Genomic DNA, 12,477 nt, shown 5'->3' on the forward strand with positions numbered 1-12,477 from the left:
AGTAGTAGAGTAAAAAGCTCTTCTCCTCAGTCTTGGTAGTTCTGATGTGTAGCAGGACTTTCTCCTGGGAAGTGTGCTGCACTGGGTCATTGCTTGGGTCTTGAATAATTGAATATAGGGTTCACATTTGATAGGAGATACCTATTCTGCAGATAGAAACTGCCTTTCAATATCCTTTACAATCCAAAGTATTCTACAAGGGTGTCACATAAAATATAAGAGGATTTAAGTCTTGTAATTTGCATAGACACTAAAATAAAGCATGCTTTGTCTTGTTCATCTCACTTGTTAGCATCGTTTATATGAATTGCCAAAGCTAGACAGCAATTCTGTGATTTCAGGTGATCTTACTGAGCCTAGTCAGTGTTTTGGCTTGGATAAAGTAAAAAAAAAAAAAAGGCATGAAGGTTTTTGCACACTGCAGGCTGTGCTCAGGCTCTTTTAGATTTCAGTTAGTTGCTCTCAGCCATGGTGTGGACTTTTGGAAACTCTCTTTGCACAGAAAGAAGAAACCAAACAGTGGGGTGGGATGGAGAGACAGAAAGAGAGGAGTACAGACCACTGACAAAGTCCAGCTCACTACTACAGTGTGTGTGTGACTACCCAGAATTTGTGTTTTTCTCAGAAAAACATCCTGAGGACATGTGCATTCATGGCAACAGTAGATGTTATAGACCTTATATCTTCTCAAAGGTGCATTTTAAAATGTGACCTTTAAATGTATCCCGATATTCAGATGCACTTAGCCTTTTCAACCAGTATTATTCTTAATTAAGGGTCATGAACACTTTTGACTCTGTGCCTTGCCGTGAAAGGCAGGGGTTTTTCTTTTTTTACTGTTTCTTATTTAATATTCTTATATCTGCCATGCTGTGAGAACAGCTAGGCAAGGTGGAACTCCATGGTCCACATTTCACCCTTTCTAGGGAAGCCCTGAACCTCTGTAGGGGGGGAATGCCATGTAATATAAGAGTGGAGAGACATCCTGAAAAACACATCAAACAGAGACTTCTAGACTGTAGTGAGGAACAAGGAGGAAAAGACCCTTGTGAGCTGTTGCGGATTGGGTTCCTAGGGATGGAAGCAGGCTGCAGGGTGAGGGGGATGGTGGGCAATTTGCTAAAACTCCAAAAGCTGGCTGAGTGCAGGTCTAAAAGGAGGGACTCGCCTCTAATAGTAAAGCAGGGAGAGGGAGAAGATGTATGAGCCTTCTGTCTTTTTATTTATTTCTGCTTTATCTTCGCTTGTCGCTTTGCATTTCCTCTGTTTAACCAATTTTGAGGCAACAGACTGAAAGAAAAACATGTAGGCAGCACCACCACTAAAGCTGTGGTTTCCTCTCTGGGGAAGAGGCTCTTGGACTAGATCTTGTACTACCAAATAGCGTGTGGCCTTGATATTTGGATAGTAGTTGATGATATGGTCTTATTCATGCCCTTTATGCTCTGTCAGGCATACCCCAAAACTCCGGGTTTTGTTTTGGTTTGTTGTAGGGTTATTATTTTTTTTCTGGGAGGGGATATTTCCTGTCTTTAAACTTTATATTTGCCTAATCCTTTTGCTCAAATTGTTTCATTTTGGTCAGGAATTTAAAAGAAAATCCGACAGACAGACACTCAACTTCTATTGAACTGCAAAAGGATTTAGACCTCTAATCTATTTCTTTGTCTCTGGAAACCAGAGCCTTTGTTTGTGTTTTTCATCTGGCCTTTTTAATTTTGTGTGTATTCTTCAGTTTATTTCCTACTTAATTGTTTAGCTGTTAATTTTAATCTTCCATTTCTGTATAATCACTTCCATAATTGTTCTCACTGTCGTTCAGTCTGAGACTGATCTCACTCTATTTAATTCAACAGCAGCTCTGTTACTGAGTTTAACATGAGCCTGATCAGCTTCTATTTTAGTAAATGACATTTTCTTGAGGGTAAAGATAAAAGAGTACAGACAAAAGTTATAAGGCTGAATAGATCCTAGAAAAAGTTATGTCATATACTGAAGCAAATACACCATAACCTTGCCAGAGATTTATTAAGGTAATATTTTTAGAATGTTTTCCTCTCCTTCAGTAGAAACAGCAGACATTTTTTAAAGCCTCCTTATAGAAACAGGAGAAATGATAACATCTTTTACACTACCCATAGATTAACTCTGAAAAATGATCTAAAAGATATTAAGAAATCACTACAGGAGATCTCACAGCATGGAATGAACCTCTGTATTTAATTTATGTGAAAACAGCAGGATTCAATTCTCTAACATTATTGCCACTTATGTTTTACAGGAATCTCTGCTAGTGCCTCACAAATTCTAAAAAAAAGAGCTAAAAGTCATAAAAATTTGTCCAAAATGTCTGATATAAACGAGAAAAGTATAATTCAAAGGGATGAACTCATTCTTTGGGGTCTGCTTGTGTTCACACAATCAATTTTGCCATCATTAATAGAAGCAGAGCCGTAACCCAGTGAAAATTTGTTGAGATGACACATTTTTATTCATCATAATTATCCATTATGTCCCCAGTTTTCCAAGAAAAATAGAAGGTGCTTAATTTCAAACTCCTGCATACTCCACAGAAATCAATGCAATTGTCCACTTAAAGACAATTGTGCTCTCCAGGGCTAAATGCACAGCATGGCTTATTTTCACATTTGTTTAATACCTAAATCTAGTACTGAGGTGCCACCAAGCTGCTCAGCAGTGATGTTCAGCTGCAGCCTACCCCTGTGGGCACTGCAGCTTCTACCCAGGTGTGTGTAGAACTGGCTCATTGTTGATATTCCTTAAGTGAATCAGTCCAATCTCATAAACAAAGCTGGAGAGCAGAGTGTCAAGTCCTACAAAAGAAAGATTTGCAAGTTTTATTTTGAAAAAATCAACATCTTGAGGTGGGGAAAAGTGTGTTTGCAAGAATCTTAAACCTGAGTGATTCCTTTGCAGAAGTATAATTTAAATGTTTTACTTACTGAGGGAGTTCTTAACCAAGCAGTTTCACTATGCCATTGTTCAAACAAAAACAAGAAACAAAATTTCAAACAAAAAAGTCACCTAGAGAAGTGATAAGAACTTTGAAGCCTTTAACACAACACATGAAGGTCGTTTGTGCTGATACTTGGTTTTTTTATTCTTCACTCTGAGTCTTTAATCCCATCTTCTTTTTTCACTTGAGACTGGCAAACTGGATTAAAATAGCATTAACAAAGCTGCAACGTGAAAAAACAGAGTGTGTAGTGTATTCAGTTCAGGTGGTTATATTTTTTTCTTTCAATTTAACAAAGCAGTAAAATGTATCATTTGCTTGATCCACTTGCAAGACCTTCCCAGGCATTCCGTGCTGGATTGTCACTGTGTGGTCTTCTGAATGCATAGGCAGTGGTGGTCAAATAAAGGAAAATAATGGAACTTCTTGAAAAATTAAAGTTTTAACTTTTCATTAATTCAGTTAGTTTTCCAAGATAACCTTATTTTATGATTTTGTATAGAATTGTAATTATATTAAAACAAAATATTTTAAATTAATTAAAATAATATTGTTTACCTGAAAGTTAGCAACACCTAAAATGTTGTGTTTATTTGTAAGCTTCATTCTTAGAATATATAAACAGAGGGTTTTACTTCTTTATTCAGGGTTTTTCTGGTACTTTCACCACTTACTAATTTCCCTTAATTTCCCCCATTGTTCACAATAAGATGGCTTCTTTTATTAATAATGAATGATATATCAGGTAACTTTTATGTCTGTTACACAGATTCAAAATTAGTAACCATTTCACCATTCCCATAATGAGATGATGGGAAAGACTCAGATAGATTTGTGTGAAGATATCAAATAGCAGCAAATATAGACTACCCAGCAAAAGCTCAAGGTTGAGAGGAAATAGAATTGAATTCAAAGTAATGTTACATAAGATTGTTAACCTATCTGTGCTTATTATCTGGCAGAAGAATTGTCTTCCTTGAAAAAAGAAAAGGTGTTTAGCACCTTATGGATAGCTTAAAAACAGAGGGGTTTTACTGCCAAAGGAAGATAAAAGTAATGCTCCTACAAGATGTAAGAAACATCTTGTTCATAGATGCAATGACTCTTAAGCTGAAACTTACAATATTTGTTTAAAGTTTAATATTTGATGAAGGTAGGGTTTTTTTTTTAATAACAGTCATAACTGTTTCAAGTCTGCAAGTCAAGATCTCTTTCTTTGTGGAGATACTTCCAGTGTTTACTGTTCATCAGCTGTGCAATCCATCAGATAAATGTTTTCTAGGGTTTTTTATTATTATTATCACAATTAATGCACCTGTAAGAGCTTCTATCAGGTAATTTATAAAAAGAAAAAATTCCTAAATGTTGTTTTTAAAAATAGACCCTAAACCAAAATAGTGTAGCACCTAAAAAGAGAACTGACATAGGAAATTCCATTTTACTATCTGTGTAGGAATACTTAATTGTTGTATACCAAATGATATAATTTCCTTTGACACTTGCATGTTGTCTTTGAATTATAAAAAACAAAATATTTTTAGGACATATTCAAATAGTCAACTCATCTTATTCATAAAAAAGGGAACCAAGACATATAAGTGGGTAATTGAATGTATACCCTGAAATAATTGAAGACATCAAGAATTTTGTAATGAACTAACCATTTAAGAAAAAATAAAGAATTTTTTCAGGTTTTGTGTCTATTTAGGAACAGGCATTTGAATGCAAGTTCTTGTCTACTGAAGAGAGATTTTTCTGCCTGTTTGGTGGGTTCTGACAGGAGGATGGTTTTCTTCAGCTTCTGGGCAAACACAACTTTAGAAACTTCCAGCATGGGAGAATTGCTGATCAATTGTACAACATCATGGTCATGCTCTTCAATTACTGATATTTTTATCACTTTCTTTCAAATGAGCAGGATATGGAGGTATAATACATTTAAGAATATAAATGAGCAGATATAAGGATTTCAGAGATTTTTGCTGTTTCCTAACTTTTTCATTTTGCCAGCTGCATTAATGAATTATAGCAGACAAATTTGAGGTCATTTTCTTCAAAATTAAAAATTAATTTTCATCTCAAACTTACCATCTCCTTCTTAGCAACAATGATCTCATTTTGACAAAATCCTGGTATATTTAAGCTAACATGTTTCCAATACAGACAGTAGTTATGTTATTCTAATATGCACAATCCTAATCAGGGATACATAAAATTTTTTTAATCAAACATGCTAGAAATAACATTTTTCTGACTATTGAGTTAGAAACATATTATGAGCATAATTGAATTTATTAGTATTCCCAAGAGACAATTACTGTTTCAGTGAGAACAAAACAGTCTTATTAGAGACACGAAAATACCATGTATCTGTTTGCCAAATATACCACTAAGCTGTACACAAAAGAGCTGAATACTTATTAATAGCAGCAAAAGGATTGAATGCTAAGTATGATTATTGATGGGAAGTCAAAAAAAATGTAACTGGCTAGTATGAACACATGATATAAAATGTATATTTTAAATCCATCAGAGTTGATCTAACTGGTTTTACTGAAGTATAATACAGGATAGTGGCTAATCAGCAAAGACTTGAAAAATAATGAAGTTAAAATAAAATAATAAAAGGCTTTGCTGGCCTAAATATCTATTCTTTTTTTTTTCTATTTTTTTTTTTTTTGTTTGTTTAGGGGTTTCATTTTCAATATCAAGAATGTCACGAAGTGGCAAAACTCCTGTAGTTTGAATCTAATCACAATTGTTTTATGAATAGCAAGATTACCCAGGAATGAGTCAACTCTACATTCAAGGTCATTATCAACAATGCAATAGATAAACCACAACATTGATGCCACTAAGTCATTAATATATACATATAAATGTCCAAACAGTCTTCTATGCACAATCACAACATTTTCTAATGTTAAGGCTCATGGTGCTGTGTGTACTTTTCATAGAACCCTAGAATGGCTTGAGTCACAAGATACATTAAATATCATCCAGTTCCAATTCCATGGCCGTGGGCAAGGATGCCACCCATTAGACCAGGCTGCCCAAAGCCAAATCCAACCTGGCCTTAAACACTTACAGTGGTGGGACATCCACAACTTTGGGCAACCTGTTCTAGTGCTTCGCAACTCTCACAGTGAAGAACCACTTTTCTCTTACTAATTCATTATTTTGGACCATGTGCGTCTTTATTTATTTATTAACTGCAGTAATTTTATTGCTTTATCAATAGTTTTTGAATGAGTATAGTTTTTTTTTTCTTTTCCCTGCCTTCGTACCTAGTAACTAAACACTATTAAAAGTCAGAATTTGTTTTCCACAGAAAATTTTATGTAAAACGATAACATTTTGAATACAAAAATGGAAATTACAGAAATGTTTGAAAAGGCAAAAAATAGCATGCATTTAGATATGAAACATTTAGGCTATTCCTCAAGATTATCTTAGATGTCAAGTTTTGAATCTTACTAGAATGCCTAGTTTCTCATCAATATGCATATCCTGAAATTACAAATTAAAAATCCCAACCTCTCGAGAAGTTAGATGTGAAACTAGGCTGGTTTCTAATGAAAAACATCGCCTTTAGGTTCTCTAAATACTATTTCCCAAATGCTTTCTTAGAACATCCTAGTTTCTCTAAATCAGATTGGTTTTTTATATCACAAAACAGCTCTGCTGGCCAAGCATGCATAGTCAACATGGCCAAAAGAAGGTTGGCTTTCCCTTTTTCTGTACCTTTCTTTGTAGCTTTCCTTTCCCTGTGTTTAGCCATTGTTTTTCCCCCAATTTTTTTCATCTGGAAGATAGAGTACTTTGGTATTTTACTTCTTTGTTCAATTTTGTGCACTTTTATGGGTTGGTACTCCCTTTTTTATGGGTTGATGTGTGTGGAGTCTCTAAAAGGAGGATGAGATTATTCCTCCTCCTTGTGATTTCTCAGGCTTTCAGATCCAACTGTTGGCTTCCAGCTCCATGCTGTGCCTCTCGCGTGGTCTTCTACCTGCTATGCTTTGTAGTCTCTGATCCATCTTTGGGAAGAAAATTACCTGCTCAGGGAAAAAAAAGCTTTCAAACAGCCAAACCTGCATGGTGATGAAAACAGAAACTTCCTAGGAATTAGAGAGGGCTGTTTAGAGCTTGCTGCAAGTCTGAAGATCACTGTCCTGGCTCGAAGCAAGTCTGAAAGTGAGGGCCTGGGTACAAGTTACACAGGGCAGGGGAGGAATTGCAGAAAAAAACTTTTTTAATCTGTGTTCTGTACTTCTTGGTCAATTTGAAATTTTTCTATTAAAAAGAAAGAGGAAAAAGCAGCCCAAAACCTTACACCATAGCTTTGTGCAAGCTCACAACCTCCTTTTTCTTAGGCCACATTTGCAGATATTGTCATTGACTTGGGTATTGTTCCTGAGGCTTACCAACCAAAACTATGTTCCTGTTTTGCCATTTTCTCTCATAGGATAATTTAAAGTCTGTTGTTCTTATCTTTCCAGAATGCTCAGGTTTTTCATTGAGTGATGTGTATCTCACATAGTACAATCTTTTCTTATTTAGTCTGAATTACATCTCTATTTCTCTGTACATTTCTGTTCAAAATGTTGCTATTAATATTAGCTCCCTGACTGCTTTTTATAGTCTGTCTCTTGAGTTTCTCCACTGGCTCTTTCCTCTATCTGCAAAGAACACAATAAAAGTAAAAAAGCAAAATATTTTAAGAGATTTATGGGTTTATATATGAAAGAGCTAGTTAATTCAGCATCTAGATTTGTTTCAGTTATGGAGCGAATGGATGGATGAGTAAAAAAGCAAGTAAGCAATGAATGAGAAATTACTAAATATCAAGTTTTTTCAAGTTCTTCAGATATTTTTTTCCTCAGGGTCTTAATAAAAAAGTTGTCTGAAATTATGATATCTAAGTAACTTTTTCCCTTTTTTATGTATATACATTTTTAGGTCCGAACATGGATTCTTACAGTGGGATACACAACTGCATTTGGAGCAATGTTTGCAAAAACGTGGAGAGTCCATGCAATTTTCAAAAATGTAAAAATGAAGAAAAAGGTGAGAGGAAATAGACTCTTTTTTTGTTGCCCTGCTAATACAATTTTCTAATTGTTTTCATGCCTTTCCTGGATGGCCATAGCAGTGCTGACTGTTCATGTGCCACATCCAAAGATCCTGAATAATTTGATATTAAGGCTTTTTGGTTTCTTTTTTAGTCTCTCAGAGTTGGAGTCAAGCATCAGCCCTCCAGTCTTTATAATAAAAGGTGGACAGTGGAGTTGGCTGTAAAATGTAAATGTGAATTTGGATCTCTGCTCCCTCTTAGTATGTTGTTTCAGCATCCAGAAGTCTCCTTCTGGTAGATTTGCTTATTAATGTTTTCTGATTATATCTGTCTAAGACATGGGTATTACCTAGGGATTTCTCATTGATTGGTAGGAGGAAGCAAGAGAAAGTGCTGCTTATAGTTTCCCATTTCTAATTAATATTGAAATTGCATAAGTTTACTCTAAGACTGGTCAGAATTGAACCACAATAGGTGTCTCTGTCATTTTTGGTACAGCATATTTTCTGTAAAGGATTAGGCTCAGTTTAGGAGTAGTGCAGCTCTTCATGATATTTTTCCCATTAAGCTTCTTTTCATACATGAAGTACTTTTTATCAGATGATTTTATTAATAAACTGGAAAAACAGGGAGTAGAAAACATTTTGCTGGTAAAAACATTAACAGAAATATTCATGAAACAGAAAAACAAAATTAATATTTTTATAGGATGAGCAGAAGTGCCAAGTGCAGTTCCTATGTGCATCTGAACAGTTTTATTCTAATAACCAATAAAGAGTTATATATAACCAAATTAAGTAGAAGAATATGAAGAATATTCCAAAAACTTGTCAGATTACTCTTTTTTTTTGTTGTTGTTGTTATGTGTGGTCATAAAAGATCTCTGTTGTTAATTTTTATTTTGTAAGCACCATGTTATTTTCCACAATTGCAATATGTAGGGGGACTGTCACAATAGGATACATCGTTCCCTTAGAAGGAGTGGACTTTAGTTAGACAGGGAGAGAGTTAACTCAGTTTCTAAGAAGATTTATGTCTGAGGTTATTAAGGAATTACATGCTGTGTCTGGAACTGGATCTATTACTCTGGCACCACAACACATCCAATTAGTACTTGCCCCTCCTATTTGGCCATGTCAGGTTTGCTCCACTTCATTATCATTCTTTTAAAAAAAAAAAAAGATGAATAAATACAAAATATCTTAAAACTAACTAAAATTATAAAAAATTTCTATACCAAAACCAGGATGCTCTGGGTGGACTGAAATGGAAACCTCCCTTTTTGCATGTTTGCAAAGAGCCCACTCTAACATATGAGTTTATACTACCAGACTCTTTTATACAGTTTTTTTCTTCATTTTTTCAAGGATCTCACACTTCCTATATTAAAGTTTTTTAACAAAGATGAGCCAGGATTTTACCTTCCTGGATAAATGAAATTTTACATTGCAAATATTTTTTACGTATTGGTACAAATCTTTTTAAATTTGTGAAGTTACATAAGACACTACTGTCTAACACAGAAAAGCATTTACTTCATGACCTTTATTATCCTCAGAATTTTATAATTTCTCCAATACATACTATTTCAGATAGGAGTGAGTAGGTACTGCAATGGACTGTCACTGAGCTTTTGCTTCCTTTGTTTTAAACATTACATTTTAGATCTGCAAGTTGCTACTCAATAATAAATTTCACTGTCTGTTAATTAAACATAATCCTCAAATTCTTTATTGCCCCTGTTTTTCAAGGGGCCCATCACCAACTGCAAATTGCAATTGATTGTGCATAGCTGGATGTTAAAATTATTTAAGATCAGTTAAAAAGATACTGACCAGTATAAGGGAGATAAACTTTCAGACATCCGGATGATGACGACCAATGAGCTTCTTTGCTCTGAGTGATATTGGAAGCATCAAGGCTGTTAGGCTACCTTCCTCAGTATTCTGGAATTAAGTCAATAACACATTTTGTTCTGTAAACTTTAAAGAATTCTTTATTTAGATATCTCACTCCAAATCATAAGTATGAATCATGAAGTGCAACAGTTTTCTTTATGTAAAACAAATCAGCTATCTGGATAAGTGTTTACAAGTCATATATTTTCTGTCTTTGATTTGCCAGGATAGATAAAAGTGTTTTTAGGAGTCGACTGAAAAACATGGCATTCTTTACTTATGTCTTGCAAGAATGACATTTCCATTTTCTGCAGATGTAGTTTACAGCCAAAGTATTTTCTTTCTATGGATGCACAGAAAGTAGAAATTTTTGCAAACAATATCTAAACTGACAAATGCACAAAGGTAGTGCCACATGAAAAAAACGCATGAATCTTTCTGAATTAGTTGTGCCATGACAGAGCAGACTGGCATTGCAATCAGAGAAGTACAAAGTTCCAAAATTATTTAAGTAGTGTGGAACTTATTCATTTGTGATCACTTTGGCTACTACCTGTATATACCTATGACAGTACAATCTGTATGACCCTTAGGCATACAACCTTTGCCTGTCATCCTCAATATTTTCTTCAGGAAAATATTTGCCAACAGTGAAATTTCTTCAGAGAGTTAAAGAATCCCTGTGTGGCTGTTGAAAACACTGGTTAATTCATTTCTTGAAAGTGGGTGTTAAGTAAAGGAGAGAATATGATGAGTAAATCTGTTTATCTTCATTAGATAGGGCAAGCTTCTGTACATTTATTGTACACTTTGGTATACAACGTGGCTTTTTGAAGCATTAGTGGATATCTGTCTCAGTGTGAGGAAATATACAGAATTTTAAATAATAATAATAATGCACTCCATATTACTGCAGTGGAAAGTGAAACTTAATGAGTTTGAGTGTCTTGAATTAGTTGAAGGTTCTCATTAACTGCTGTTTATAAAGCTTTAAAAAGTCTATTTTATTTTCACCCTTTTATATATCCACTCTTCAGTTACTGGAAATTAATAAACAAAAAAATTCAGAATATACTCATTCTGTTATCAGACTACTAAGGATAAATTTTGCAAAATTCCCAGAGCTCTGTCACCATCTTTGATCTTGCTAGGGCTCAAAGGAAGCAAATTAAAAATGCATTAGTTTTAGCTGGAAACAGAGGGGTGCAAGGGGATCAATTTTTGTCAAATGGAAATGACAAAATCAGTAGGGGGAAATAAATTATTTTTGAGTTTTGAAGAGGTTAGTAGAGATAATGGAAAGTGAAACAGAATTAGTATTAAAAATAACTAATAACTGTAACAGTTATAATTGAGGTGCAGCTCTGGTTTTCATACGTCTCCTTTCTGTTGTTTTGGGCTGCAGAATGTCTTCTGCTCTGACAGAGGTGGGGACTGGTTTATTGTTTTTCTTGGCAGCAGGAGGGCTGGCAGTGGATAAGAGGAGAGAGAGGAGAATATCAGTGGCAGGAGAGCATGTGGTGTCCTGGGGAAGCTTTAGCTAGCTGAATCATTTACAGAACGAAGCCTTCTGGAAAATTTAGAAGGATGAGAAGTTGTCCATTTTGTTAGGATCTGCACTGTCTTGGGTTTTTGGGGGTGTTGAAGCACTCCTGCACAGTGACTGCTCCTGCACAACTCCTGAATGCCAAATAAAGCCCGGAATAGTCAGAAATTCTATGCAGTAATATTTGAAGCCTCCATAAATGTTATAAATTCTGCTCCTACAAAGACAAGCATTTGGCCATTTGTAGATGGGTGCACTAAAGCATGAAGATGATCAAGGTCACAATGTTGCCTTGTTGCATTTGTTGTATTTGAAAGTACAATACATCTCAGTTGATGCTGCCATGATAAGCTTGTCTTACCCATAACAGAGTACACTCTGGCTTTGTCTATTTGGACTTAATTCTTCAACTGTGGCATCAGAGAAGGGATGTTTTATCTTCAATTTTCACTGAAAATATTATCATTGTACTCAGTTTTTAGTACTGCTGTAGATTTCTGGTGGCATATGTCTTTATATGGACAAAGTTGTTACAAGATGAATACAAGATAAATACAAGACAATGACAAAAGGGGTGTAGAGCCGCCTCCTTTCTTGAGGCTTGTGCTGCTATAGTTTGGCCAACATTATTCTATTCCTTCATATAGGCTTTCTCTGTATTGGTAATATCAAAGGGAAAAAAAATGCAAATAATCACAACAGACAAAAATGATTTATCAATCTAACCTGACTCAGCTATGCCTGTCAAGCTGCCATCTGGCAAACTTGTCATCTATTTGGCCTGCTAGGTCCTTGTAAGAGTACTGAAGAGAGATGAGGTCTTCATGCCTCGCAAAGATGGGAAGGAGATTGCACAGATTATGTTTTTGACAGTAGGCTGGGGAAGGGAGGCTGGCAGTGCAAGGGAACTTCAGGGCCAAGAGACTGGGAGCAGGAAAGAGACTGAAGAGGAGAAATCAGGTTTCCTGCCAATTACTTCAAG

The 12,477-nt window shown here is 35.2% G+C and overlaps 1 protein-coding gene across 2 annotated transcripts in view; it reads left to right on the plus strand.

Annotated features, from left to right (window-relative positions):
- Positions 1-12,477, plus strand: part of GABBR2 (gamma-aminobutyric acid type B receptor subunit 2) — a 456,950-nt gene that overhangs the window by 305,031 nt on the left and 139,442 nt on the right. For both annotated transcript variants that reach the window (XM_036399440.2, XM_036399448.2), the window contains exon 13: positions 7,937-8,044. In XM_036399440.2, the coding sequence (XP_036255333.1) occupies positions 7,937-8,044 (108 nt within the window). The remainder of the gene's footprint in view (positions 1-7,936; positions 8,045-12,477) is intronic.

This window comes from Molothrus ater, chromosome 1, assembly GCF_012460135.2.
Source record: "Molothrus ater isolate BHLD 08-10-18 breed brown headed cowbird chromosome 1, BPBGC_Mater_1.1, whole genome shotgun sequence".
NCBI lineage: Eukaryota > Metazoa > Chordata > Aves > Passeriformes > Icteridae > Molothrus > Molothrus ater.